The sequence below is a fragment of the Sebastes fasciatus genome, chromosome 16, assembly GCF_043250625.1.
Source record: "Sebastes fasciatus isolate fSebFas1 chromosome 16, fSebFas1.pri, whole genome shotgun sequence".
In the NCBI taxonomy this organism is placed as follows: domain Eukaryota; kingdom Metazoa; phylum Chordata; class Actinopteri; order Perciformes; family Sebastidae; genus Sebastes; species Sebastes fasciatus.
Genome location: NC_133810.1, coordinates 22,818,585 through 22,845,981, shown reverse-complemented (window position 1 = coordinate 22,845,981; position 27,397 = coordinate 22,818,585). Strand labels below are relative to the sequence as shown.

Below are 27,397 nucleotides of genomic sequence, written 5' to 3'. Positions count from 1 at the left end.
AGTCTTCATGACCTGCCATGTATAGAAAGCAATTCTCAGAGACTTGAACTTTAAGGAGCTGATTTCAGTGGTGGAATGTAACTAAGTACATTTACTCAAGTGCTGTGCTTAAATCCAATTTTTAGGTACTTTATTTCCATTTAATGCTCCTTTATACTTCTGCTACACTACATTTTGGAAGCCAATACTGTACTTTTTTTACTCCACTACATTTATTTCACAACATCAGTTACTAGCTACTTTACAGATTTAGGTTAATAATACAAAAATATAAATCAACTAAGAAATTCTGATGTATTATATATTATCTACTTGGCGGTACGTAAACTATAGTTGAAATTAGCTGTTCCTTTACCAGTAGCAACATTAGTGATGTTTACACAATAATCATATTCTAATAATATAATATATATATTAGTAAATATAGTATATATTGTAAAGGAGCATTTCTACACTGTGGTATTAGTACTTTTACTTAAATAAAATATCTCTGAGTACTTCGTCCACCACTGGCTGGATTCTCCTCGCAGCTTCTTGTTGCCTGCTAATATGGATCTCAGTAAACTTTGAGCTCTGAGGTGTGCTATACATTCAATAAACTCACTCAAATTATACAAATTCTTTGTAATTCTACCATATTTAAAAGAAAATAGTTTGAGGTAAACTTTTCTTGTACAGGACCCCGCTCATTTGTCAGTGTCTACGGTCCACAATACGGTCAAATAAGATACCTTCAGTACAGTCTAAACATAGGCCCACCATACCTTCCTTTTTTCGCCATTATTCAACATTCAATGTTTTATTTTGTGTGTGTTGAGTATGAAATTACACACAGTTGATGAACAGATATTAATTGTATACACTGTATGATATAATAGGAAAATAAGCCAAATGAGAACTATACAATATGTCATACTTGTTATCATGCTGCCATCTAGAGGTAAAGAGCTGTAGGACAGTTTTAACGTGGTGCCCTCCCATATTAACATGCTTCAATTACACAGAGATGACTGAGAAATTCATCATGGTGCTGTTGTTTGTGCTTCTATAGTGCTTGATCAAGTCAAGTGTATTTTAGGATAATTTTACAGATAATACAGGATTTCTGGTATAGGCCTTTTTCACAACAGACACTTTTCTCTTGTCAAGCACAGGTGTTGCAAGGTAATTCATGCAATATGAACCACTATTTGAGTATATATTATTGTCTGAGATAAGGCTTGATTTAATTAGTTTTTTTATGTAACACTCATGAACAAATATGTTATCAATTAATTACTCATTAATGAGTCAATGACAATACTTTAAAACAACAATTTATTTTATTATTAACCAGAGGATTATAGATATTTGAAGGTGATTTGGTTTCCTGGGTATATGGTTGCACCAGCTGTGACGCTGAAAGAAAGATTTGTTAGAGTATAAAGGATATGCACAAAGGACATGAGGTTATATCTACAGATTTAACACACGCAGAAGTGACCCAAAGTTAAAAACTCATCTTTTACACGAGGATTGATCTTACACACTGTACAATTTGAATTGTGTTGTAGGAATCAATCGGATATTTGACTCACAGCCTGCATCGGTAAGTTAGCTAAATCGTGTGGTTACTTTATGTTATAGCACTGGGTTTCATCTCAGGGTCTGATGATGCTGAGGTGCAACCACATTTTGGAACATACACAAATGAACAAATTGCTCTTTATCCTTTGAGGCAGACTTTACAGTGTGACATAAGAACAAAGTTATGCATAGCTGATGGGTCCCATATATGTATGTATCCTCTGAGGCTGTATGCAGTTGGAACTACAATATCAGCTCGTAGGAAAATATCCGTCATCATTTGTTTTTGTTTCTAGAAGAGAAACCGTATGACTGAACACAGTGTGGAGTGTTAAGAATGTCGGGCCTACGAATACAAAATCAAAGTGAAACCAAAGATTCAGTTTTACAAACATTTTCACATGTGATTTCTCAGATTATAGTCAGTCGTGAGGCACTCATATTGGACAGGCAGTTTATTTACAAAGAGCAGACCCATACACAAAGAAAAGAAAGTAATGATGGTCCAAAGAACGTCGGGCGATGATGGGGAATTTCAGAACAGATCTCAACAATCAAAGCACTGTTTCCCTCAGTCTCTAATTGCTACTGGATCGGGGCATCAAAAAAAGGTACTTAAAAACATACAATCACCAACGGTCATCACCATTTTAACTTTATAAAAATATCACCATGGTGATCCACAGATTCACAGATTTTGACCGTGGACAGAAAAGACATATTTACAGTAAATCCACACAAAAGGGAAAATGGAGAAAGAAATCATTTGGGAACAAAAAGGTTGGAGGAAAAAAAGATGAGCAGTGCAGAGAGGGTCCCAAAAGGCAAAAGCTTGAGCAATTCTTGCTTTAAGGTCTCTAAATGGACACCTCTTAAGCTTTTTCATTTGTCCTGTAAAGACCAGACAAATACATCAGTTAACAAGGAATCATAATCAGAGGATAGATGCACAAATAAACATTTAAATATTAACACAAAATACATGTTCTCCATCTTTAATTGTGTCTCTGATTTGACATATACATGCAAAGTGACCTGTGTGAGTTAAGATCGAATCATTTATCCACTGCTAGCATAAAATAAATACTGTTTCAGTATTGCACATTTTAATAAACCTAAAATGAGAATGAAAACATACATAAACAATTTGGTATGACAACAACAGAAATAATGACATCATGAAAAGAGATATTTTTGGATATGTTGGACAATTAAATGCCATTACCATTCACTATCAATACATACCAATCGAAAGGCTAACAAAATGCACATTAGGATTTATCCAATCCTATTCTGCCAATTATCTTTCCCAAATATTCCTCTTTCTTTCTCTCAATTTATCTGTTGGCAACCACGTCAATATTTTAATAAATAAATAAATAACAAAATACCTGAAAGTAAATTGTTGCTACTATACTTTAAAGACACTAATAACAAAATATGACCGGTGTGCATGTGACGTAGATGTCACAATCACATAATATCAAGTGTTAGTGTACCATGACAGGACAACATTATCTTTACTGAAATGTTAGAATGACAGAGATGCAAGGAGAAGAGGGGTGGTAAGAATTCTTTAACTCTTTCAAATCTTTTATCCATTGTTTTAGGTGTAAACAAACATGATCTATAGGTCAAGAGACCACGTCTCATGATTGCACCAACAATGGGCCTCATGCAGGAAGCAATATACGAACAAATTTTTGTTTAGTATCCACGATTTGTCCTTATTTTGTTAGTACCCATTGATTTCTGCGATTCACCAATGTTTTATTTCTTGCTCTTCTTTGAGGTGTTAGAGAAAAGTGGTAGAGAGCACTCTGACCAAGATAAGAAAATAACATCTTGTTTCCACGGTTCACAAATTGTTTGTCCAACGCAAGGAAACAAGTTTTAAATATGAGGAACATTAAAAAAAACAAACGTATGAATATCATATAATCAAATGGTTTAGAGTACTTATACTGATTGCATCATTAAATCCATGGGCTAAATAAATACTATTGGTCCCTTGAGCCCAATTAAGACTAGAAAAACAATGATATTGATATTATGATATTGTGAACGATTCTCCTGTAATGCCAATACTGACGATCTGGAAAATCACATAATTACTTTAAGTTGATTTAACAGAAGTTCTTCTTCTTCTTACAGCCTTTTTTTGGTGACATCTCTCAAAAGTTTTGGGGCATGTGCCAACGTATTAACACATGGCACAATAGCTGCCCTTCTAGTGTTCATCTGTGCTAATAATAAACAATCGGCCACACGCCTCCAATTTATTATCAAGTGGGATTCATCTTTCAGCACATTTGGATTAGAGCAGATTTGGATGGATGGTTAAGAAAGTTTGGTGCATCTGGAGTTGACTTCTCATTGTTTCTCTTAAAGAGAAATTAATACTTTTAAGAGAATGTTGTTGCATGAGGCCCATTATTGATTTTTTTAGTTTTAGACAGCCAGTGTGAATAGAAGAAAGAGCAGAACGATCAACCAGATCAGAATTGCGTGGCAAGTTGGAAGAGGTATGGTCAAAACAAAAGGGTAAGGTGACAGTGAGTGAGATGTGCTCTCAGCATCAGACGGAGATCTCACCTCATAGTTGTTGAGCAGTACAGCCAGTGTGGACAGACTGACAGGGTTTAGTATATAGCATGAGCCTGCCAGTGCTGAAGGAGCAGGGGGGGGAGACGAGAGGATGCAATTGAGACCAGTGCATGAAAAGAATAACAATAGATTTGCATCCATATATTCACATAGGATAAAAGCCATTGTAACCCTAATCGCACCTTTGCAAGATGTGTAGAAGCTACTAATTCCAAATGAACAACATCTATGAATTAATAATACTGTTTAAAAAATGTGCAGACTAGCAAATGTGCATTTGACTTGAAACTTGACTTGGACTTGCATAAAATGCCTTGTGAGCATCTCTGCTTTTTAGTTCATGAAAGTATACTTTGTATACTTTAACTTATAGTACTTAGCCAATGATTTATGTATTACATAAAGAGACTTGATTTGTAATAAGATTCAAAAAAAATTATAAAATGTGTTGTTCTTGCATGCCTCTACCATGAATGGATAATCCAAAAACTTGATTAATTGAAGTAAATTCATATCAAAACATCCTTTTACAAACTCTCACACACTTTAATAGGCTACTCTTTCAAAAAGTAAGCACAACTACGAGCCAAGTAATCTTTTCTTTAGGCCTATAAGGCAAGTATACTTAGACTTTTCTGTATACTTGTCACTATGAGCCAAGTATGCTTAGACTTTTCTGTATACTTGTCACTATGAGCCAAGTATGCTTAGACTTTTCTGTATACTTGTCACTATCAGCCAAGTATACTTCAACTTTTCTGTATACTTGTCACTATGAGCCAAGTATATTTCGACTCTTCTGTATACTTGTCACTATGAGTCAAGTATACTTTGACTTTTCTGTACACTCGTCAGTGTAAGCCAAGTATAATTCGACTTTTCTGTATACTTGTCACTATTAGCCAACTATACTTCGACTTTTCTGTATACTTGTCACTATGAGTCAAGTATACTTTGACTTTTCTGTATACTTGTCACTATGAGCTAAGTATACTTTGGCTCTTCTGTATACTTGTCAGTGTAAGCCAAGTATACGTAGACTTTTAAGTAAACTTGTCAGTATGAGCCAAGTATACTTTTGTTAAGTATATCTCTGATAAGTACATACAAAGTAAACTGAAAGTATACTCTCTTATTTTAAGTTCAAAAGAAGTATACTAATAGCACACTTGAATAAACTTCATTTTGGTAAGTGCACACCTGTTATTGCAGCATACAACATGATACACTTATGACAGGGGTGAGAGATGACATACCACAATGTGAATGATGATACTGAAAGTCTAACACATCACTCTCACTCCTCCATGTGGATGAAGTATGGGAATCCGAGATGAAAATGACAGAGTGAGGTGAGGAAGAGTGCCTGTTTTTTCTATTATTAGGGACAACATCAGCTAAGACCACTAGATGACTGACACAGTGATGAGAGATGAGGTGGAGGAGGGTGCCCTCTGCTGGTGAACCGTGAGATGACGACAGGATGACAGCCAGATGGGAGAGGATCAGGACAGAACACTGGTGTTCTGGGAATCCACGTCTTGCATGTTCATGACATCTGTACTTACTCCGCTCTCGTACAAGGGGTTGTCGAAAGCCGACTCTTCTGTCATGTTGTCATATGGTGGCGAGGACGTCGGCATTCTGACAGTCTTCCCTTGGAGTCTGAGTAAAGAGGGAACATCCTGTAAAGGCTCATTTGATTGCATATGAAATATATAGTTTTTTTCAAAGTTACTACTTACTTTGTAAAGTAGACGCAAATCCCGAGGACAACCACTAAGATGATTGCAGTCGGAATAAAAACAGCAAGGGTGATATTGGTTCCCGTCATGCTATAATCCATATTAACAACTAGAAGCGGAAAACAAAACAAAAAACAGGTATTTGTGTGAAATTACACAAAAAAAGAAATATCAATATAATGATATTGCATTGTTTCGAAACATGGCTCACCATCTAGCCTGCGTTCGTTCTCATATTGGGTTGAGGATGCTACAAAGACACAATTGCAGAGTTGTGTAACAAAGCACAGTGCACATATTACACTTACAAAATAAGTCCTTGCATTCACAAACAGCAACAAAATCTGTAGCATGTAACGTGGTCTACGTTACACTGTATTTCCAAATATGACGATTCAGCCTTTCTCATTCCCAGGTGGTCAAATACCGATGCTTTGTCACGCTACACAAGGCACCATTTAGCATCGGCATTAGACGCACCGGGCTTGCCATTAAAGGGACTGTATGTAAGTTTTAACATGTATAAACGTGTTTTAATCCTTTTTATATTTTTTAATCCATTACATGTGTGAAAAGGTTGTAAAAATGAGACCTTCTGCGACTTTCTGGGTTTCCTCCATCAGCCTGTAGACTGCTTTTAATGTGACGAATGGGGGACTTTTTTTTCTGGAAAATTCAACAGGTGTAACACCATGCACGCTCGCGAATGCCTTTAATTTCAGCTCCGCTTACAGGGCTAACAGTGTGCAACTATAGCCAACGTCCGGGCGGGCGAGTGGGCGAGCGGGGTCCAACAAACAAGGCATTCATCCGGGAGACCGCTGTTTGTGTCCCTTGTGCCGCGTTACAATCAGCTGTTCGTTTTTGTCCCGTTTCGAAACGGTTGACGTAATTTTAGTTTTAAGCCCAACCATGAAGTTTTTTCTTAAACCTAACTGTAGTGGTTTTATTGCCTGAACCTAAGCACATGGTTTTGACTACTTCAAAACATTAAGCATGTGTTTACTATGATCAAAAAGTGACACAGAAAGCTTGTTAAGCATGTGTTTACTGCAACCGTAAAAGAGTGACGCCGAGGAGTCTGACAAAGTCAGTATATGACGAGTTGGGATGAGAGCGCGTTGGATGATTACCTCTGCAGGCAGGGGGAGTGCTGTTCCACTGTGACGGGTGTCCAGGGATACAGTAGACGGTGGCGTCGCCCTGAAGCTCGTGGCCCGAGCGGCAGGAGAAGGTCAGCATCTCTCCTGCTTGGTAAAAGGCCTTTTCAGAGCTCTGCACGCTGGTAGAGGCGGCGCCGGGGTTCCTGCACGGCTCGTACTTTTCAGCTGAGAGACGGGACAATATCTCAGGTCACAAAAACAGTTTTGCGTATCTTTTTTCAACAGTAGAAACACATTTTGTTGAACTTTTGAAAAGCCATTGACAAAGAATACATAATTCAGTACATGGATTGTGGTTTGTCACTAAAGAAACAAAAATAGCACAACAGTGTGTGGAGAGTGGGGTGATTTGAGCCACCCCTTGTTTATACACAATCATAGACAAAATTGGTCATGTGACCACACATTTTTGAAGATTCATCCATTTTACTGACCCTGTGGTGGACAGAGGCCCGTATGACACATGGTAAACACATTTAGCTTCCAAAACCATCTTTTTGCCATTCAAAGCGATTTTTTTTATGTTCAAGGAGTCATGATTCTTGTGTTACAGACCAGTTTGAAAAATCTCACACGTGTTAGTGCTTTAGGAAGTTACAATATGAGGCTATACTATTAGTATCTATGATACAAGTTTTTTAAAATGGCCGGGGTGGGGTTCTTTGAGCCATTTATAGTTATATATAATTAGATTAAAGCTTCAACTTGTAATGCAAATCTCAATGTAAACTGCAATGGTTCAATAAACGATAAATAAAAAGATCATATAGGCGAATCAACTTTTAACCTTTTCTAGGACGTGATTGGTTCACGTTTTAGAGTGCGTCACCATCTGTCATGAAGCACTTCTGAGGCCACCTCTCTCGGAAGACAGCCTTTGCCTCTAGGGCAGGTATGGACAGGTATGATTGATAGACTAGGCATACCGATTTGGCTCAACTTATCCTCTCCCTAGGCTAAACTTTACCCCTCATCGGGGGCAAGCTGAACCAAGAGACCAAATCTCTGGAAAGTCATGTTTTGAAAACTGTTCATTTTAAATCCAAAGTGATTATTCCCAAGCATGCACCACATCCTGAAATATATGTACATGTTTTAGTTGGAGACACTGTCATTTCCTCACTTTAAAAGACGCCTCAAGTAAAAACTGGCTCAACTCACCCTTCCCTAACCTGTTTAAATCATATATTCAAAGCACACGTTTACATTACCAAGCAACTGAATTAAAAACAAAAATCTGGTCCTCTCTCTAGGTTCCATGGTGGAGAGGAGGTTGTGTTGCTCTGGCTCTATCTTTTTGGCTTGGAAGGGAGGTTGTGTTGCTCTGGCTCTATCTGTTTGGCGTGGAGAGGAGGTCATGTTGCCGGTGACGCCGGGAAGCTGCTTGACATCCTCCTGGATCCACTTTCTCACATATGTTCAAATTATATTAAATTATATAAATTTTTGTCATATGGATTGTCCATGTTGTATTTTCATTACGTTGTTACTCTGTACACACAACATTTATTGCACGTCTGTCCATCCTGGAAGGGGGATCCCTCCTCTGTTGCTCTTCCTGAGGTTTCTTTCATTTTCTATTTTTTCCCTGTTAAAACGTTTATTTTGGGGGGAGTTTTTCCTTATGATGAGAGGGTCGCACTGTAAAGGACAGAGGGTGTCGTATCCTGTACGGATTGTAAAGCCCCCTGATGCACATTTGTGATTTTAGGCTATACAAATAAAATTGACTTGACACTCAAAGAGTGTGTGTGTGTGTTAAGTATGTTTGTGTCCATGCATGTGTTTGTTTCTTACGGGCACACTTGGGCAGCCTCTCGTTCCACTTGGGCGTGGCTGAGTCTCGGTTGTAGCAGGTGAGGAGGCTGCTGCCAGACAGGATGTAGCCTTTATTACAGACGAACTGCACCGTTGATCCAACGATGAAACGGTTGCCAGCGATCACCTTATGACTGTGCTCCACATTTCCTGGGTCCTGACATGTCAGAACTGGTGCATCACAAAAATAAATGATTATTCGTTATCGCCGGTGATGGTAGTAGTAGAATAATAAAAAAAGGTCTTTAAATAAAGCAAAATATGAGTTTTTCTTGGAAAAATTACAAATTAACAGGAAAATTCCTAACAGGTACTTCAAGGACCTGTTTTAATGCCACACAAGATCCATTGACACTTTTGACAGTATGGAAAAGGATATGAAAAAAGTAAGCTGATTTCTTTGCAGTCCTATAATTTTGTTGGACTCAAGATTGACGGTTTAATTTTTGACATTCGTTGGTTTGCGGCTGTTACTTTCAACAGCTCAGAGTCAAAGCCTCGATTTCTCCCAGTTCCAGGATTTGTTTATGACATCTTTGGTGAGCATATAAAGCCCCCTCATCTGAGTATCTCCGCCCACAGCTTGAGAACTCATTGGCTCTGAATTTGAGGGGTCTCTTTGTGCCCCTGGGCCAGAGCCAAACAGCCCTGCTTGGTAATTTACCCAAATAAGCAACCAGTTATTTACCCTTTTTTTATTGAAAAAAACAAAAAAACTGGTTTAACACAAAAAAATTTGCTGTTCATATTCTATTATTTTTTCACACGTCTTTAAGAGCTCACAGCTGGAGCTCAATGAAAGCTCCCTGATTGCATCTACCACCTTATACCTAGTGGTCGTTGTGTTAAAGGGACCTGTTAAAGGGGACATATAATGCTCATTTTTAGGCTCATACTTGTATTTTGGGTTTCTACTAGAACATGTCTGTCTGAATCGCTCCGTTTTAGCACCTGTATCTTTAAGCCCCCCTCTAGAAAAATCCCAGTCTGCTCTGATTGGCTTGTGAGGAAAATATGGTGCACGTTTGCAAAGGTAGTTCTAAGGATGGAGGTGTTTGTGCCCATGGGGCCCTCAGATTCATAATCTAGCCCTGATTATTTCTTGTGTTGTTATTTTACAGGGCTATTGTTACAAAACTTTTTGATTGTGGGTCATATTTTATTGAATGGACTTGCAATCAAAAATCACATTTCCAATGATTTTCTACGCACATTTGGTATTTGTTGTGAGACACACCTCTAGTTGTACTTTGGTTTTTAAATATCATGACACACATCACAGCAGGAAATGATAATTTGACCATCAAGGTAGACCAATTCTTTTTAAGTTATCGAGCCTTATCCATCTGACACAGGATTTGGTCACTTATAGCGTTTCAGTGTAAAAATACATAAATTACGAGCAGTTTCTGTCAGTCACCAGATCTCAACTCAACAGAGCACTCGAGGCATCACTGTCTCCTAAAAATTAAATATAATGAAACTTCATTGTGAATTATGTTTTGAGGGAAACATTTTGTCGCGGATTACATTTGCTTTGGATGTATCACAAATATTTTTGTAATCATAGTTCGTGGAAGTCCACATACGGAGGAGGTTGGGGTGGTGGATGGGTCAATAAACAATGGACTTTTACTCAGAGGATGGTGTTCGTGTCCGATGTGAAACTAAAAGTTAACATTCACTTACTTTACAAAGTAGTTTTGTTGCATTTTTTTTGTTTTGTTTCAATTTACAAAGTTAACCAAGTGTTTAAATTGTTTAAAAGTGCGACCATTATCGGAAGAAATAGGTTTCCCTCGAAATGTGATTGAGAATGCAGTTTAGTTGTATGGGAACGTCGTTTTGTAGGAGACATGCTTGCTCAAGAAGACTAGTCTGGGGTACAGTTATCCATAGGTGAAAAAGACACATAATTTCTTCAAGAAGTGTTTGTTGATGGTGCTTTTTCAGGTGCTATTCAAAAATCTCCCACATGGTTTTCATAAGTGATCACTCATGTTGTGTGGATGAGGACATTTCCATTCTCCAACAGACATTAAATGACCATATTGGAAGGAAATGCATCACATGTCATTATTATAAAGAGCAGAGCCACCAGAACCCTGCTGCAACTAGAGCTTGGGTCTTAAAATTCCTGCCCTCTCAACTTTTGAGGTGTTTCCACTATTTTGTGAAGTGTGTAGGCTACCTGTACTATACAGTACAATGGGCACACTTACATGAAATGTTACTGAACATAGCAATATGAAGGTCTTACATTCCTCTAAAACTAGGATTGCTTAAAGGAGGGAAACTAATGCCACTGGGAAGCCAAACCTCAAAACAAAAGGGCTAAACTAAGGTGTTCTGCCCACACTGCTTAGCAGTATAACAGTTAAAGGGACTGTAAAAGACATCCACCATGGATGTCCACTAAAACTGCCTCAAAATGTGAGCATATTAAAGGTAAGAGTCCAAAATAAAGTGGTGCTAAAAGTTACCACAAAGTTGAGGCAACTAAAACAACAGGGAGGAAGCGATATTGGTAAGAAAGAGGATGAACTGAAGGTGTTCACCCTCTGAAAACCAAACACACAGTGAGAGAAGAAAAAGAGCAGCTGGGTGTGGCAGGCTTTTAAAACCATGTCCAACCCAGCTGAGACCGATCTGTTAATGAGGAGGCTGCCAGGAGAGAAGCTGCTGTCAATAAAGAGGATGTCAGTCAGTCAAACAGGAACACAGAATAAATCAAAAGCATACTAAACTTGAAACAAAGGTTTCATGGTTAAGTTGCTTATATCATAGAACAGGTTATAGGTGGAGTTTCCGTTTGCTCAATTTGGTGGACTTTGGTGCTTAACTTCCACCATCAAGTGGAAACTTGCTCTGGTGAGAAAACACTGCATCCCACGGTATCATGCATTCTCTATTTTCCCCAACACATATTAGCTCATTGGAATTAAAAATTAATGCACATTGATGAGATAAGGAAGGTAGTAAAGCTATTTAAATTACAACCTTGAATTATGCATAATTACATTGACAACCATGATTTGCTCAGTTTTCATTTTTTTTAAATAGTTTTTTTACAGACTCACAGGTGTGAATGTTTAAGGGCTGTCACTCTATAATGGCAGTGGTGTGAGATGGTTACGTTGAAAAGCAAAAGCAAAGTTAGTTAGATTGAAATGGGTCGTATTGCAATTTTACGAAGGTCCCTAACTACGCCTAGTGACAGGCGCGTTGGACAAAAAAATTTGTTCTTTGCCGGAGTTTCGTCTCTTTGCTTTTATACTCTTTGACTATGATATGTAGGATTCTGAGAGTATATGACTGCCGAGGTCTTTCTCTCACTCACTCTCCCATTGTACAAATAGAGAAATACTATGTATGCTTCTTCTCACCTTCCTGACATCTCGGCACGTCACCGCTCCAAGAGAGATCCCACTGGCACATGAGGATCTCAGAGCCAACCAGCTCAAATCCAGGGTAGCACTGGTAGGTGATGACAGTGCCATGGATGAGGTCAGGGTGGGACGTGCTCTTCCAGCCGTTTGTGATCTCCGGCAGCTCGGAGCAGGTGTCGTTCCTCGGCACCTCTGTTGGCGTTGGAGCAGTTGTGTTGGTAGGAGAGACAGAATGGGATGTGGAAAATTACAGTATTTAAGTCAACACATTGAGGAAAGACTATGAATAAAGAAATACTTAAATAATGTACCATTTTCTGGTGTAATGTTCATTCTTTATATGGCATTGTAAAAGGACACATGATGAGGTTCCTCAAGGAACTCCTGGCATTGATATATAACAACCTCCTCTGCAGGGAATGAATACGCCTGCAAAATTGTCAGTTCTGTGTGCACTAAACAGCAGCAGTTTGGGAGGACAATGTAAATAGAGGCTGCTTGTGATGTTTGCTGGGAGGAACACAGCATGTGGTTTGGCAGCAGTCAATCTGCGCCTCCCTAACTGCAGCATACAGGGCCAAGAACACAAAGCATTGGGCAAAACCAGCTGATGTTGAAGTGTACTCTATTATTTTGTTTCTGTGTTCGTTGTTATCTCATTCTGTGCACCTGGGATAAGCCAGACGACAGACAGAGGCACATCAAGAGAAAGAGGAAAAGAGACAGAGGAACAAATAGACTTTTTTTTGTAATTGGTAACCTGCTGGGTTCTGCTTAACATTTTACATTCTACGTTTGGTACCATTTTTTGTGGGGTTTCTTGTCTTACTTGCAATGGGAATTTTACACTAAATGTATCATACGTTTAATTCTAAGAGAAAGCTATGGACTGCAGCTAAACAGAGAAGAAAATTAAGATATTTTATGGAAACAAAATCCCAATTTAATCATAGCTAAACAAAGTCCTACCAAAGAAGTGGACCACAAAGCCGTTGTTGTAGCCGTAGATGTTGGTGGCAGGATCGGACTGAAATTGAATAGTGACATCAGCCATGGAGGTGTAGAGCTTGAAGTGTGGCCGTGTGCCGCTGTATTGGCCCAGGATGTTGGCGGTCAGGTCATCGCCATCATAGAAGGTCAGCAGGTCATTCTTACCAACATGGAGACTAGAACAGACATATAAAAGTGGTTAATATATATTTTCATTAGGGCTGCCAAAGCGAACGTGATGAACATGTTAACGAACATTTGTTTTAACGCCACGAATTTCTTAAACTCATTAATGCAACTTGTGATTTTTAGGTAGAGTGAAGATACTGGTATCATATGAAACTAGAAAAACCTAAGGAATCCATTGGTACCAACCATTCCATACTAGCTTGTCGCGAAGGATGCTAAATGACGCTCCAAACTTACACAAAATTTTGGCCAGGAAAAACTGGCATGGCCATTTTCAAAGAGGTCCCTTGACCTCTGACCTCAAGATATGTGAATGAAAATGGGTTCTATGGGTACCCACGAGTCTCCCCTTTACAGACATGCCCACTTTAGTATAATCACATGCAGTTTGGGCCAAGTCATAGTCAAGTCAGCCCACTGACACACTGACAGCTGTTGTTGCCTGTTGGGCTTGAGTTTGCCATGTTATGATTTGAGCATATCTTTTGATGCTAAATGCAGTACCTGTGAGGGTTTCTGGAAAATATTTGTCATTGTTTTGTTTTTTTAATTAACTTCCTGTAATAAATATATACATACATTTGCATAAAGCAAGCATATTTGCCCACTCCCATGTTGATACGAGTATTAAATTGGCAAATCTCTCTTTAAGGTACATTTTGATGTGTGATTAATCGCGATTAACTATGGACAATTATCGCAATTAAATATTTTACTTGATTGACAGCCCTAATTTTTGTATTAAACACAGCTATACAGAATGCCCCATGTCTTAGGTTATATGGTATGCTTGCTGTGTATTTTGCTCAGAGCTTTAACAGTTAAGTGGATGGTATCTTTCTCGGCTCATGAAAGCAAAAACTGATGGCATAAGGCGATGTCAGCAGTACTTGGGAAATATTAATTCTGTTTATATTGGATGGATCTGATGTGAAGTAAACACTAAATAATTCATGATCTCTTCGCCCCCCCACATTGGTCTCATGAATATGTACTAAACTGCAAATATAGAAGCATAATATAATATTATCCTTTAGCTCACTAGACCTATACAAAAAAGCTGCAATGCATGACAACCAGGATTATAGAAAAATAATGGAGGACTAAAGGCCTCAGATAAGTAAATACATATCCAATAAAACAATCTAAACATCTAAATGTTAGCTATAATGCTCATATAAAATTGAATATGAGGCAAACAAGACACAGTTAGACAGAATCTCTGCTGTCATTAACTTAAGAATGCATTAACCTTTTCCATCTGGATATTCATATGTCCTAGCGCCTTTTACAAAACATCAGTAAAGCTTGACATTTATTCACACACAGGGGATGGAGAATGGTGAAAAACATGATAAGCCACGGACATTTTAGTTCCCTGCTGATATAATAAGCAGGGGGAACTAGCTGCTCTTAATTTGCCTTAGGGCGGGAGTCCAACTAGCAATGCAGATTGGCTGTATGATTGTTTTGTGTTATATTCACAAGCTGTGTTGAAGAGAACTTGACAGTAATAATGGCACAATGCCATACACGTCATAGGTAGGACCACTGCTTTTGTAGCTATGAATCACCTGCCCCCCTGTTAACATGTTCTCACTCCCAACTCGGCGCATACTTTTAACGCACTGGGTACCCCTTTAGCGTCATTTTTCAATGTGCACGGTAGTCCGCAAGTCCGTCGACACATGGTTAACGTTGTGAAAACTACTTGGTTTGGGTTTAATTAAGTAAATTAATCTGGGAAGTTATCTCAGGGGGCGTGTCGTGCAGTAGAGTGGGCGTGGCGTGTTGCCTGCCAGTTTGATGAGTTGGGAGTAAAAACACCCTTCCCCTGCAAGAGCAAGCAGTGTTTTCCCAAAATGGTAACAGATAACCATCCCCCCAGCTTTTCTCTAGTCATTTGCACAATTTGCATTCATGCAAATTATATGTTGCCATGCCTGAAAATCATATTCCCAGCTCCTCTCTCTGCTGTGATCACACCTTGTTCTCAAATAATGTGTCATTGTCTTTTCCCCTGTGTTTATCTCTCTTTTACATAGATTTAATTTACCTCAAAATCACCAAAAATGTTACAAGTATTCAGTTGTGATCATTTAAATGTTTATATGCACTTGCAGATAGTTTAGGTCAAATTTAAAACCAAGTCAAACTTTTTACCACATAAATAACTGTGGGCTCTGAGACACTTTGTTAATCTCAGATTGCAGACATAATCGCAGACATTGCCATGTCCTCATTCTAACAACAAACACACTCAAAATAGAAAATCATAGAGTAAAAATCAGTAAAAAACAAAGTTGAAAGAAAGTAGAAAAAAAAAGAAAAACATGCCTAGTTGAGCTCATGGCTCTTTTCTCCTTCTTTTTCTGGCATTCTCAGATTGACCATTAGAACCCAGAGACTAAACCACTGAACCTATTCATGTTGGCTATTGGCATTAACCAACAATTTATAGAATTAGACCCACAAGGTGTATATTCATGGACCACTAGTCGAGGCTAGCAAGTCCCTGCAGACAAATATTCAAGACAAAAACATCACCATGAATCACTGGATTCCACTGTGTACTTATACTGAAATAAAAAGGCAAAGCCAAAACCAAAATTCAGCTTCTCCTGACAGACACACATAATAGATGCCAGCTGCGTGAATGGCAGTGAAATGAGGTGCTGAGTGACAAGATACTCCCTCTGGTTAGTTGGACAGCTATAGGGACAATTTACACCTCCAGTTCTCCAAACAATCAGTGGCTGTGGTAAAAGTGACAGGAATGACAATGCCAGTTTTCCATTTCCAAACCATGAGAACACTTCATGCATTTATTAAAATGGTGCATCTTAAAATGACAAGTGTGAAAGAAGGGATGGAAATCAACAGACTAAACTAATGAAGTTTTCACACCTACTTTCTTTGTTTTTTTTTATAACCTCTTTTTTGAGGCATGGATAAGATGCAGCCTGCACACATGTGCGTGGAATGACAGATAATGGGGATTTAGTAGTGGTGCCACAATAGTTGTCACAAAACATGGTTGAAGTCCACAGAGGAACACCACAGCCAAATTGTTTGCATCTTTTTCTATCTCCACATCTCACCCTTCACTTGTATTCAAGCTGTATCCTCCACCTGCTGCTCATGTCAACAAGGCTATCCACCTTATCATTGCACTGTATTTCACCTTATCTCCTCCCCAAAGGTCTCCCTGCATTTAGACTAGAAGGAGGGATGTGGCGCTGTCAGTTGGCAATCTTAAACGTGTGATTACCTGCTTCCAGTCTCTGCATTTCATCGAACTCTACACAAAAAATACAACACCTGCTGCTCCATTTTGCTACATACTGTACAGCTTTAGCCAGAGGGTTTTCACATGGATCTATTCCTTCACTGCTTTTACTGTAATGCATTCTACTCTCCTTCACATTGGTGTATCTTATCAACGCCCCAAACCGTAATCTTTAGCTTGTTTCACTAATCTGGTTGCCAGTGGGCTACCTCCAGGTCTGAAAAGTGAAGCTTATGCAGAAGTGCCTTAAACTGTCTTTCTCTCTAATAACCAGCAGGGGGCGACTCCTCTGGTTGCAAAAAGTCAGATTGTATAGAAGTCTATGAGAAAATGAGCCTACTTCTCACTTGATTTATTATCTCAGTAAACATTGTAAACATGAGTTTATGGTCTCAATCGCTAGTTTCAAGTCTTCTTCAATACAGCATGATGTTCATTTAATAAATTATGGTCCCATTTAGAGTCAAATCGACCATAAAGCAGGGTATGCTTTAGGGCGTGACTACCTTGTGATTGACAGGTTGCTACCACGGCATTGTCCGGACTGGAGTTGTTCCTGTTTTTTGTCGTAGAACTTGAACCCTTTCAGTGTTTTCAGTTCATGAAATTTAATTAAAACCTTTTTGGTTACCTGAAAAATATCTTATTCAGTGTTCGGTTGTACTCAGCTCCACCCTCTCGTGTCACTTCTCGTTGCAAAACAACAAGATGGCGACGGACAAAATGCTGAATTTGAGGCTTCATAATGGCAGTCCACAAACCAACGGCTGACGTCACAGTGGCTATGTCCACTTATTATATTCAGTCTATGGAAATAGCTCAAGCATTGCAACTGATCTTCCTCCTTTCCTTAAAACCTTATACCACAAACATGTTTTTGCACTTGATGAAATCTGATTACCAGACAGATCTTCGGCAAAAACGAACATCTGCAGTAGTTATTTCACTACTGACGACAACTTTGATCTGATGTTGGACAAGATGCAAGGCCAACATTGCAGCCATATCCGAAAACATAGTTGGATTCCGATTTATAGTGGACAGCATTGGCAAATCATACGCTTGCCCACTTGTAACCTTCCCTCCTGTCTGCCTGGGTTCCTAAATATACTCTCCCCAGTCGTCGCTCTAACTCATCAACAATGCTGCAGTCAACCTTGGTTTTAAATTTTCCCACTGACCCCCATCTTTTCGCTCCACTGTCTGCTTGAAGTGCTTTTGAAATCTTGGTATCAACACAAAAGAATGCCAAAGTGCCTTCAGTTCAGACTTACACAGCTCTCTGTGGTGAGTCACTACAGGTCGCTCGGCTGCCTTCTCTGCAGTAACCTGGCAATCACTCCACCCAAATGTCATCCCACCTGGCTCCTTTTAATGCTTTCCCCTCCAGACAGGAAAGCAGTCACTCCCTGTGCTGTGTTGCAAACTGATAACTAATCTTCTAAAGAAATATTTGTACTCCGTCTCCTGTATTTCCCTTAGTTCATCTTCCCCTTCCATTTCAAAATAACATTAATATTTATCAGACTACTGTCTACAGTCTGGACTGCTGCAATGCTTTTTTTGTATACTTTATTGTTTTATTCTTGAAGACATAGACTTTGAAATTCAGCTTTGATGACCCTAACTCTATTGCTTTGTGTTTCTATAAATAAGTGCATAAAATAGGCAACCTGTCAGGCAATTGAAACAGACTACTAACAACTAATTAATCAGCTTAAAGGAAGGATCTGTATTTAGGGAGAGCTATTGGTATAAATTGAATAATAAGTATGTTTTCTTTAGTGTATAATCACCTGAAACTAAGAATCATATCTACATATGGAGTGGGTTCTTTTTGAGGAGCCAGCCTCCATGTTAGCTCAGAATGGACAAACCAAACACTGGCCCTAGATGAGGCCATTCACATTTTTGTGTTGGCCACTGTTCTCCTACACACTTGGCACACGGGATAAGTTTAAGTTGGTAGTTGCTAGTTGCTGCCAAATCCTACACACTGCCCCTTTTAAAACTAGAATTACCACCTTGCGGTTGTAGGCCTCTACCAACCAGTCAAGTTGACGCTAAAATCCACGTCTGTCCAAAATGTCATCACTTCATCATTTTATCCTTTTTAGGCATCTGTGTGAAATTGTCAAAATTTGCATATGAATTGGCTAAAAACATGTTTGATGAGGTCACAATGACCTTGACCTTTGACCACCAAATTCTAGTCAGTTAATTCTTGAGTCCAAGCGACGTTTGTGCCAAATGTGACGAAATTCCCTCCAGACGTTCCTGAGAGATTACATTCACGAGAACGAGATGGACGTACGTATAGACTGACAACCCGAAAACCAACCCGGTCTCATGGGAAGGTGTATAAATATCACAACATTACACGGACATTCCGCGTGTCATGAGGCTGTATTTTAGGCTTTTTGCGTGTCATTTGTACGCCACATAACAAAACTACGGTAGGCTAATGTCTGCAGTTAGGGTTAGGCAATAAAACCACTTATGTTTAGGCAACAAAGCCACTTAGTTAGGTTTAGGAAAAAACATAATGGTTGGGCTTAATAAGTAAGTAAACTGAGTATAATACGTACACAAACAATGTAACGGAAGTATAGAAAGCACATCACTAAAAAACGTGACGAACACGTGACAAATGTCCTCAACGTAACTTAAAAAAATAATACAGCGGTCCCCTGCTTGAAAGTCCTGTGTTTGATAGACCGATCCTACTCCCTTACCACCCACCATAAGTGGTCTTTCTCACTTCTTATTCTACATCACTAGCCCTGATTATAGCACATTTACGCGGTCAGTACAGACTATGTACAAATGACATGCAAAAAGCAAGAAAGACATTGTTAGTGCACGCTAAATGCCTTGCACATTATCATGTCATTCATATGTCTTTCTCCTGCGAACGGGCTGCCGAAAACACAATGCTTCCGGTCACAGCACAGAGGCATAAAAAACACTAGCCAAACTACTTTGAGTCTTCCTGGTCTGTGATTGGACAGAGCCTAAATGACTAAGACTAATATGAGCCTCAAACTACTATTAGCCAAGGTGTTGTCAAAATGGTGATGTGTGAGAGCGCAAGACTGGCTTTTAACATCGTCAGTGTTCCCAGGAAAGGATGCACAAAGCCTATTTCAAAACAATTTAAAGGCAATACTTTAGAGTTGTCCCATTCGATTAAATGTCTCCTTCATCGACGTGACTTGGGTGTTTTGCAATGTTCCAGAGGTCTGTTTTTTGTAAAAGGACTTTTTGAAAAGAATTTCTGCAAACTCCTCCTCTGCATGCCAATGGCACCAGCTCAATTTGGCAGATGAGGGGGATGACAGCTGTGTTTTGTACAAGCCTCTAGGCATTTTGTCACCTTCACTGACCTGTCAGGTCCGACAAATATCCAGTAACTCTAACAGAATGGAAATTGCTTTCAATGTCAAGCTTTCAAAAGGCAACATCTATTCCTCCACGTATTTGACATTTGAATTGTTCTGCTCAGCGAAAAAAGGTTCTCTTTTCAAATGAAAACAACCATTTATTTCCCAGGCACAAAATAGACTTGCAAAATGGCACGTAATGCCCATAGTCTCCACAAGAGGACTCTATAAACCCAGTGTGTCCTATCTAAAACAATCTCTGACAAAAACATTACCTCTGTAAAACAGACTTTGTTCCTTGTGTTGAACACATTTCTATATACAATACACTCTGAATGCTAAAATCCACATGTGACTAATTTACCTTGTTAAGTTCCACAGGTGGGGATATCAGCTGTAACCTCTTGTCTCCAGCTCTTGCTCGAGCCGTGCTCCATGCTAATTAGCAAAGAGCCAGCCCTCCTGTTTGGCCTAAATTAATTAATCAGCCCTCGTTATGCACACTGCTCCACTGTAATTGCCAGCCCAGGCACAGCGATGAATGATAATACAGCAAACATTCTCATTAATGTGGAAAAGTGTGTGCCCACCCTCATAATGAGACGGCTCTCATCCACAAGAGCCTTTTGTCACTCCAACACGCGTGCACACAAACAACACAAAGTCCACGTTGACCCAGCCTTTAGGAATGCTGTTGTCGAGATGAGCGGACCAGACGTGAGGGTAATGGGATGGTCTGCGGGGATCAGACAAGCTGTGGGTTTCTACTGCCACGGAGGCCACGCATGACCAACCTTGAGATAAACTAGAGCTGGCCACAGCACCATTAATTTGCAGCGGGCGGCCTCATGTGGCTCGGATTAAAACAAATATTGGGCCGGTGCAATTTAAAGAGAGATCTCTGAATGAAAATCAGTTTACCTCAAATCAAACTTGTTTACTTCTCTGCATGGGGGGAAAAGAAAAAAAATCCCCTCTGATCTTTTTTCTACTCTAGGTGCACTGGCTGACTTTCAACATCAGACATTAATCACGGAGTCTTAATCTCCAACTAAAGAACAGGGAGGCAAGCAGGGTCACACAAACCCCTGTGTGCTATTTAGATCTTGTGTGTATTATTGGTATCCTCTGATGCTATTATTCCCTTTTGATCTGCGGATCATATTTGAGTGATGGCTCATATCTCGGTTCCTCGTAAGCCTGAGAGATAATGTTTGGGGCATTATGTGCATGCAGCGAGCCCGTAAAGAAACCATCCACACTTCCTGTAAACCCTCTGTCGACTCTATGCCACAGCTGTGGAGCTATTTTTATCAGTATATTTTAGACTTAACTCGGCAACATAAAAAAAAGACTGATTATTGTCATGCAATACAACGTTCTCTGATTATAATCTGTTGTCAATATGATACATCTAATAATGCCCCTATGTATATTTGTTGAAATGATCATATCAGTATGATTTCTTATGTTTTGAGTGAAAATACAGTCAAGTACATCCAGTCTGATAACTGGTAATGAGTGAAGAAAGCCACATTTAAGAACAATAATGTTGGACTGTGACAACTTCACTCTGATCACTGTTGCTACAATCAAATTTTATACTTTCTTTTTACTTTTAGTACGTACTGCAGTTGCCCTTGCCCTGTATGCATGTAGTATGCATACAGTTGGGACATACTACTTTGTCATAATATTATATATATATATGTAATAGACCCTCTTGCTCATTTATCCGCTACGCAGAGGATTGTGGGTCAGAATAGCCAGAAAAGCATGCTGGCTTGCATACTGCAAAATGCGACAGGATGTAGTAGGACATCCTGGTATTTATGGCATACTGCATTTGACATACTAAGTATTAAGATATATTAAATCTTTTTTTCTGGCATACTAAATAGTATGGTAGTATGGGTATTGGAACGGACAGTGGGGTTAGTGCAGCTTCTGCCCAAATGTGTCCCGATTGAAGTGAACAGGAAATACTCTCTTTCCTTGTGTTTTTTAACAAGTGAGCATTTTTTTTTTTGTAGAATACTACAAAATAAGACGATCCATTGCACCCCCATAAAACATTGTTGCACCACCACATATGAGACTGTCCGTCTGATCCAGTTCTACCGATTGAATAGCACTGTTATATGCCCATTAGTTTTAATTTATTTATTCATCTTTTTACACACTGCTCTTGTCCACAAACAGATAAGTGTAATACAAAATTGTTTATTTCACCTCAATGGGAAAAATGTATTCAATGTTTTTTTTTTACTGCCAAAAATAACTAATAAATGCAAACAAATATATATTAAGAATATGAATAAATAAATGAATAAATAAATAAAACATAATAAAGAAAAAAATAATCAATTTATAAATAAAAACAATTATATATTTTTTGCTTTTTCTTGGTTGTCTACCACTGTAGATCTCAATCTATCCGCACAGCATCCAGACCCCATGTCATAATTAAACCGTGCAATTTCATCAACTCTTCAGAAATATATGCACAGCAAGAATTAATGAATTCTGAATATGGAAAACCAAACCTAAAAATTGAAGTCTCCAAATGCCTGCATGCATAGATGACCCACCATGACAAATAGCTAACAATAGCCTCTGTTTGAGATTTGTCAGTGACTCTGTTTTTCTCTGACCTCAGGCGGTATTCCCGCTGGTTTAATTTTAACCTCTCTGCGCCCTCTTGTGTGCAAGTTGCTTCAGGCAATGACACACAAATCACTTATGTTGAGGTTTCTGCACTTCCTACAGGATGCATGTCCGTGGAAATATTGTTGGAATCACTCAAACGAAGCGTATGAATCCATATAAGATGAGCGAACAGAGATGCAGATTCTCATGCACACACTTGGATTGTCTTGTATTTAAAGAAACATTTTGTGTCAAATTAAGAAAAGAGAGGAATGCGATCGTTTACACTTCATTCAAGAGCAATAACTTGGATGAGCGTGTGATAGGTGAAGGAGAAGCGAGCGTGCCAGTGTCTATTTTGACATCTGTGTGCATGTGTGCTGAATTACAGTTGGGAAGTCTGTACTATATAAATGGCTCAGAGTAGTTCACTGCCAGAGCATATTCATTTCAAAGCCAACTCTGAGACACACACCAGGGAAGTGGGAGCAGGGAGGCTTACTGGCTAATCTGGTCAGAGAGCGAGCTGGAAGCTACACAGAATTCTTAATGTAGAGGATGAAAAAAAAAAAATCTAATTAGTGACTGCAACCACAGAAACACTTCCCCATGTGCGTGTCTGTGTGAGAGAATAGATGAGAAAGAAACTGCGTGCGTTTGTGTCCAAAGATGGACTGTTAACATCTCTAGGTCAATCTGACCTCCTCTCTGACCTCCCCTCTGTGTGATTTCTAGCCTTACACCTGAGTGCAGTCTCTTACACTTGGATGTCAAGCATGATCCTCTTGTCCTCTTCCACATGGATACCCCAGATGCAGTCCTGCCCCTTGTCATAGGCCTCGGGCCAATTAGGAGACAGCACCACACCGGCAGAGTCCGTGATCTCCCCGCTGCACACAGCTGCAACACACAAGGTTGAAACTAAGAAACAAATATATGCATTGTACACACTAAAAATTACTGTGTCAATTTTAACCCAATTTGAGTCAATCGTGGTACCCAGTACTGGGTGAAATTAGCAGTGGGTTTTTATACCCTTTGGTACTGGGTAAAGTTTACCCAGTACCAAAGGGTATAAAAACCACTGGGTCAACAATAATCCCAAAACACTGGTTATTTTTAGTGTTATGTGTTATTATTAACATTGGGTTAATCAGCCATACCAATGTGGTTATTTTAACCCAGTAACAATGTCATATTTACATTTTTGTTGGGTCAAAAATTTGACCAAAAGGGGTGGTTACTTTTACCCAGTATAATGTTATTTTAAACTTTGTATTTGCATCGTTGATCAAACCAAAAAGAGTGGATAATTTGACCCAGTGTAATGTTATTTTTAATTTGTATATTGGGTCATAAATCAAACCAAAAAGGGTGGTTATCTTATTCCCAGTGCAATGTTATTTTTAATTTAATAATTCATTTAATTTAAATTTAAGTTATTTTTTTCCCCCAGTGGTCCTATTTTTTCATCTTTATATTGGGTCATCCATTAAACCAAAAATTCTATATTTATTAAATCTTTTTAATGTTCTGTTTTGACAAAACAAGCTCAAGTTTGATAAATCTGTTATAAAGGAAAATTGATTAGAATTAATTTAACATGTAAATTAGAAAGCAAACTAAATATCAAATCACATTATTTGTAATGTGCAGGTAAATAATAAATAAAGAAATAAAGAAATAATTTGTCTTAAAACCATTGTGATGTCTGTGTATTGTGGTTTACGGGGCTAGGGTGACTCTAACCCTAGAGCCCTAAAGCTCTGTATGTAGATATAAACGGCTCATTCTAAGGTAATGAAAACACAATGGTTCTTATTTTCAGGTGATTATACACTAATGAAAACATACTTGTTAATATTATCTTCCATTTCTACCAATAGATCCCCCTAAATGCTACCCACCGGTCCTTTTAATGCTTAATAAAACACATCTGAAATCGAGTGTGCAGGCTCCTTGACATGAACCTTGTAAAACTGCACACTACCACTGAACCGCTTGATGACCATGACCCACATGGAGCAGAAATTAAATTTCCTCATATCTAGCTTTACAGGAAAGCTTTTCAATTTCCCTGTGTGTGGCAGAACGACCATGCAGGCAACAAAGAGCGCGAGTAAGGTCAGCGTGTCGTGTGTGTGTGTGTGAGAAAAAGCGAGGAGCGGAAGGGCTCATGGGGTAGCTATTTAGTATGATGTGTAGTCTGTGCAGTGTGGTAGTGTTCATCTTAGGCCAACTATTGTATGCCTTTTTAATCTCAAGCACTTCTAAAGTCTGCCCTGCGAGCACACATATCAAAGTAAATCAATGTTACAGTTTTAAGAGGAAATGTATCGTGGATCAGAGGAAAGCAGCTTAGGAAGATATGGTTAACTGCCAGTGGTCTTTAATATTTGAATAAAAAAAGCCTTCACAAACTCCCGCAGTGATCAAGCAGACAATGAAAGCCGTGGGTCTTCAGGTCAGTCATATCTGCCTCTTAAGTTCTGCTCCAGCGGAAGGCACATCTCTGAAAAGATTTCACATCGCACAATGACTCGGAGCGGATGAGATCTGTTGACTCACCCCTGCAGGCCGGCTCGGTCTCGTTCCACTGCGGGTTTTGTGCGTCGACGCACTCGATGACCACGGAGCCCTGCTCCAGCGTGTAGCCGGGGTCGCACGAAAACTCGACCACGGAGCCCAAACCGTAGGTGGAGTCGCTGCCGCTGAAGTTGCCGTACTTCACAAAGGGCTCGTAGCACATGCCTTTCGCAAAAGCTGTGGATTCAAAAAAACATAGCATCAAACATAAGTGAAAGCCCAGTCGCACAGCAGTTTGTGAAATTGAATGTATTAATCATGATAGTGAGCACGAAATCAATTTGTATGTAATCCACGTAATTGTCAACCAGGAAGTAAAGAGAGCGGCAAATGCTGCATAGGGAGGAGGTCAGGGTGGATGAGTGGGTAAAAAAACACAGGACTTTTGCCCAGGAGACTGCTGTTCGTGTCCCGTGTGAAATCAAAGTTGATATATTTGTCACGTAACTTTTGTACATAAGTTACAGCACTTCTGGAGTTATTTCAACCCAAACCACGATCTTTTCCTAATCCTAACTAAGTAATTTTGTTGCCTAATCCTAACTAAGTAATTTTGTAGCCTAATCCTAACTAAGTAATTTTGTAGCCTAATCCTAATTGAGTAATTTTGTTACCTAATCCTTACCAAGTTGATCTTTGTTGCCTAAGCCTTACCAAGTCATTTTATTTTGAAAAGACAGTAGCGGAAATTGACACGTGCGTCACGTGTTGCTGGACATTCGTACAAAAACGCACGGAAAATATGTTGTTGAAAGTCGTCAGGAAACAAAAAGGGAAATTTATGTCTATGCACACAAATCAAATAGATTAAATGTCGGGACTATTTCACGAACTGCCGTGAGACTGTAAGTAACAAGGTACCGATTACTACTAGCAAAGCTGCACAATCAAACCTGCCTTCGTATCTGATGGCTGCACCAGTGGAGGTCAATGTCCCGTCTGTGGTGAACTCTACAAACAGGTATCGTCCAGTGCTGAGCACACCCTCATTGGGCAAATACTCCACCTCATAGGAGTCGTACACGGGAGGAGAGTCTATGTTGTTGCCATTCTTAATCAGCAGCCTAAAAAACACACACAGAAGGAAGACAGTTTAAAACAGATGTAAGTGAGCATTGAAAGGTAAGAGAAGCATGAAAAATAAGTTACAAGCTATCCGAGAGCTGCTCGCTGTTCCAGTTGTGGCTGTAATAACTTTGTGATAACATTCCCCACCACTCGGTAATGAGGTGAATGGCCATGTGTGACGACAGCCACGTGGATCAGTAGTCGCTGAAGAAAAATGTAATGCAATTGCTGTTTCCTCCTACCTCTCACTACCCTCTGTAGTCCCCTTCAATTCATTCGCTTGATAGAACACTGTTAAAGGATTGTAATGATAAAAAGGTCCTTTCAAATTCATCTGTCGCTCCCTAAAGATTGTGGTTATTTATAGCCTTCGAGGGCTTTTAATGGTCTATCCACGGGCATACTGTTGTTCAGAAAATTAGTTTAAAGCTCGGTGCCATCTATTTAGCTGAAGACACACTGAACACATTCACTCTCAATGTGTGATTGATTTTCAGCAGTGTGCATACACCACCTGTCATCATCCTCTGCCAGGGCAACCTTCTCAAAGTGAACGTGAAGCCGTTGGCCTTCGGGGGCCTCCAGGACCCAATGGCACGTCAGATTGTTGCTGTAGTTGCCAGGGAAACCGGGAGAGACGATGCGACCATAGGTGGCGTTTTTTATCATTCCCCCACAGGATGCTATATGAGACGAAAGAGAAAGGAGACAAAGAGTTGCAGGGTAGGACTAGATGAGAAGGGGTAATGACACCAACTATGGTAGGGGGTGTTTTGGAGAAAAGTCCCTGTCTGAGCACAGATTGCATCAATATCCAGCGGATTGTGGCTGGACTACACTATAGGCGGCTCACCTGGGTCTAAGAGTGTGCGACTGTGTGTGATGGACTTGTAAAGAGAACAGCGGCAGCAACACTATCAGTTCAGAGCAGCTGCAGGCAGGCGTCGGAGAACGG

The 27,397-nt window shown here is 39.4% G+C and overlaps 1 protein-coding gene across 2 annotated transcripts in view; it reads right to left on the bottom strand.

Moving 5' to 3' along the window:
• Window positions 1–4,161: 4,161 nt before the first annotated feature.
• LOC141752883 (seizure protein 6 homolog) overlaps window positions 4,162–27,397 on the bottom strand; it is a 125,297-nt gene continuing 102,061 nt past the window's right edge. The window contains exons 6-17 of one of the 2 annotated variants that reach the window (XM_074611125.1): window positions 26,957–27,125; window positions 26,272–26,438; window positions 25,357–25,551; window positions 23,550–23,688; window positions 13,258–13,454; window positions 12,286–12,480; window positions 8,879–9,070; window positions 7,052–7,246; window positions 6,130–6,168; window positions 5,919–6,027; window positions 5,742–5,838; window positions 4,162–4,235 (exon numbers count right to left, since the gene is read on the bottom strand). In XM_074611125.1, the coding sequence (XP_074467226.1) occupies window positions 4,209–4,235; window positions 5,742–5,838; window positions 5,919–6,027; window positions 6,130–6,168; window positions 7,052–7,246; window positions 8,879–9,070; window positions 12,286–12,480; window positions 13,258–13,454; window positions 23,550–23,688; window positions 25,357–25,551; window positions 26,272–26,438; window positions 26,957–27,125 (1,721 nt within the window). In that variant the 3' untranslated portion in view covers window positions 4,162–4,208. Of the gene's footprint in view, window positions 4,236–5,073; window positions 5,839–5,918; window positions 6,028–6,129; window positions 6,169–7,051; window positions 7,247–8,878; window positions 9,071–12,285; window positions 12,481–13,257; window positions 13,455–23,549; window positions 23,689–25,356; window positions 25,552–26,271; window positions 26,439–26,956; window positions 27,126–27,397 lie in introns of those variants that run through there. The other variant, XM_074611124.1, reaches the window with a different exon arrangement.